Raw genomic sequence first — 1862 nt, forward strand, 5'->3', positions numbered from 1 at the left:
TGAGGAAGAAACTTTTAACAATGTCATTGTGTATGCTTGCATGTATGCGTGTGTATGCGTGTGTGTGTACATTTGTGTGTGTATGTGTGTGCGTACCTATGTATGTATATGAGTGCTTTGTTGATGTGTGTGTAATGTATTTTTATGTATATAGGTGTGTGTGTGTGTGTGTGTGTATGTGTCATGTGTACTAGAAAGTGTGTGTGTGTGTGTGTGTGTGTGTGTGTATTCAATTCAATTCAATTCAATAATGAGTTTATTCAGCAAAAAGCTAGGAGACCCGAAGATATGACTTGTTGGGCCACCATAAAATTTACACCAAAATTATAAATTGAAACGAAATGTTCATATTTCACAATGAAATAATGATAGTTCTATAAATAAGAAAAAATAAGATTAATTAAATAAACTTTCTTAAAATTGAATAAATATAAAGTACATAACGGAAAACAATCCCATTAACAGAGGACATGGTTGAAATAATTAGACTGAATGAGCAAATAGATAGATTTTCTAAATAGAGCAAGGGAAGAAGAATTTTTAGTAGTCATCGGTAATGAATTCCAAAGACGCATAGAGATATATAAGACGGAGTTGAGAAAAAAATTTGTTCTAGGTTTCAAAAAGTAAAATTGAGAATTAGAACGTAAACAATTTTGCCTAGTATTTTTAAATAAATTAATCTGATCTTTAAGAGATTGACAATAATTTAATTTATATATTTTAAAAAAAGATAGTAATAGATAAATAATGTGTAGTTGGTTTATGGTAAGGATATTTGCTGTTTTATAGTATGAACTTACATGGTCAAATCTCTTTAATTTAAACAGAATGCGAAGAAAAAAATTTTGAGCTAGAGTTAAAATATGAAGGTTTGATTTAGATGTATCACCCCAAACAGAAACACAATACGTCAAATAAGGAAGAATAAGAGAGTTATATAAAGTTGTTAAAATAAATCTAGGAAATTTAAACCTCAATCGATAAATAAGACCCAAGTTTTTAGACAGTTTACAGGAGATATGTTTGATATGATTCAACCAAGATAAGTTAGAAGACAAAATAATTCTCAAAAATTTAAATGACTCAACCCTTTCAATAGTAATATTATTTAAATATATAACTGGATAAACAATATCTGTTCTAATTTTAGGACCAAATAATATAAAACATGTTTTACTTAAATTGATACGTAGATTATTTGAAACAACCCAATCGTAAACAAAATTTAGTTCGTAGTTAATTAACGAAACATGAACTTGTAATGAAACTTGGAACTTGTAATGAAGACGTATATTTTTCTTGTTTTGAGCACCATAAATTTGAATTAAATCAAATTATACGGAATAAATAAATAAAAAATATTATTAAATAAAATATATAAAGTAGTAAAAAATAGAAATAAAAAAATGAATAATGGATGACAGAGCGGGAAAGAAGTTTTGAAAGGGAGAGGTCATCTTCATAATCGTCATCGTCGTCACCATCAATGCGATCATCACCACAACCACCACCACAACCATCATCATCATCTACACATTCTCATTATCATCATCATAACCTGCGAAAACAGGAGTGGCGACGATAGTAGCCCCGCCAGCGTCCACAGGCCGATGATGATCTTCAGGGCTCTGCCACTATCGCACCAAGTACGTGACTTCAACGGATGCACTATGACGATGTACCTGGTGATGATGATGATGATGGTGATGATGATGGTGGGGGTGGTGGTTATGATGATGATGATGGTCGTGGTGATGTTGATGATGATGATGATGGTGATGATGATGGTGGTGATGGTGTTGATGATGATGATGGTGGTGATGATGATTTTGATAATTTCTAAATATGAAAAACTTTAC

General features: G+C 31.1%; 1 protein-coding gene across 1 annotated transcript in view; it reads right to left on the bottom strand.

The window, feature by feature from the left end:
* Positions 1–260: 260 nt before the first annotated feature.
* HELRODRAFT_176321 (hypothetical protein) overlaps positions 261–1862 on the bottom strand; it is a gene marked incomplete at both ends in the record, with an annotated part of 3167 nt that continues 1565 nt past the window's right edge. Inside the window, 2 exons of the mRNA XM_009023544.1 lie at positions 261–374; positions 1562–1685. Of these exons, the coding sequence (XP_009021792.1) occupies positions 261–374; positions 1562–1685 (238 nt within the window). The remainder of the gene's footprint in view (positions 375–1561; positions 1686–1862) is intronic.

Source organism: Helobdella robusta, assembly GCF_000326865.2.
Source record: "Helobdella robusta unplaced genomic scaffold HELROscaffold_37, whole genome shotgun sequence".
In the NCBI taxonomy this organism is placed as follows: domain Eukaryota; kingdom Metazoa; phylum Annelida; class Clitellata; order Rhynchobdellida; family Glossiphoniidae; genus Helobdella; species Helobdella robusta.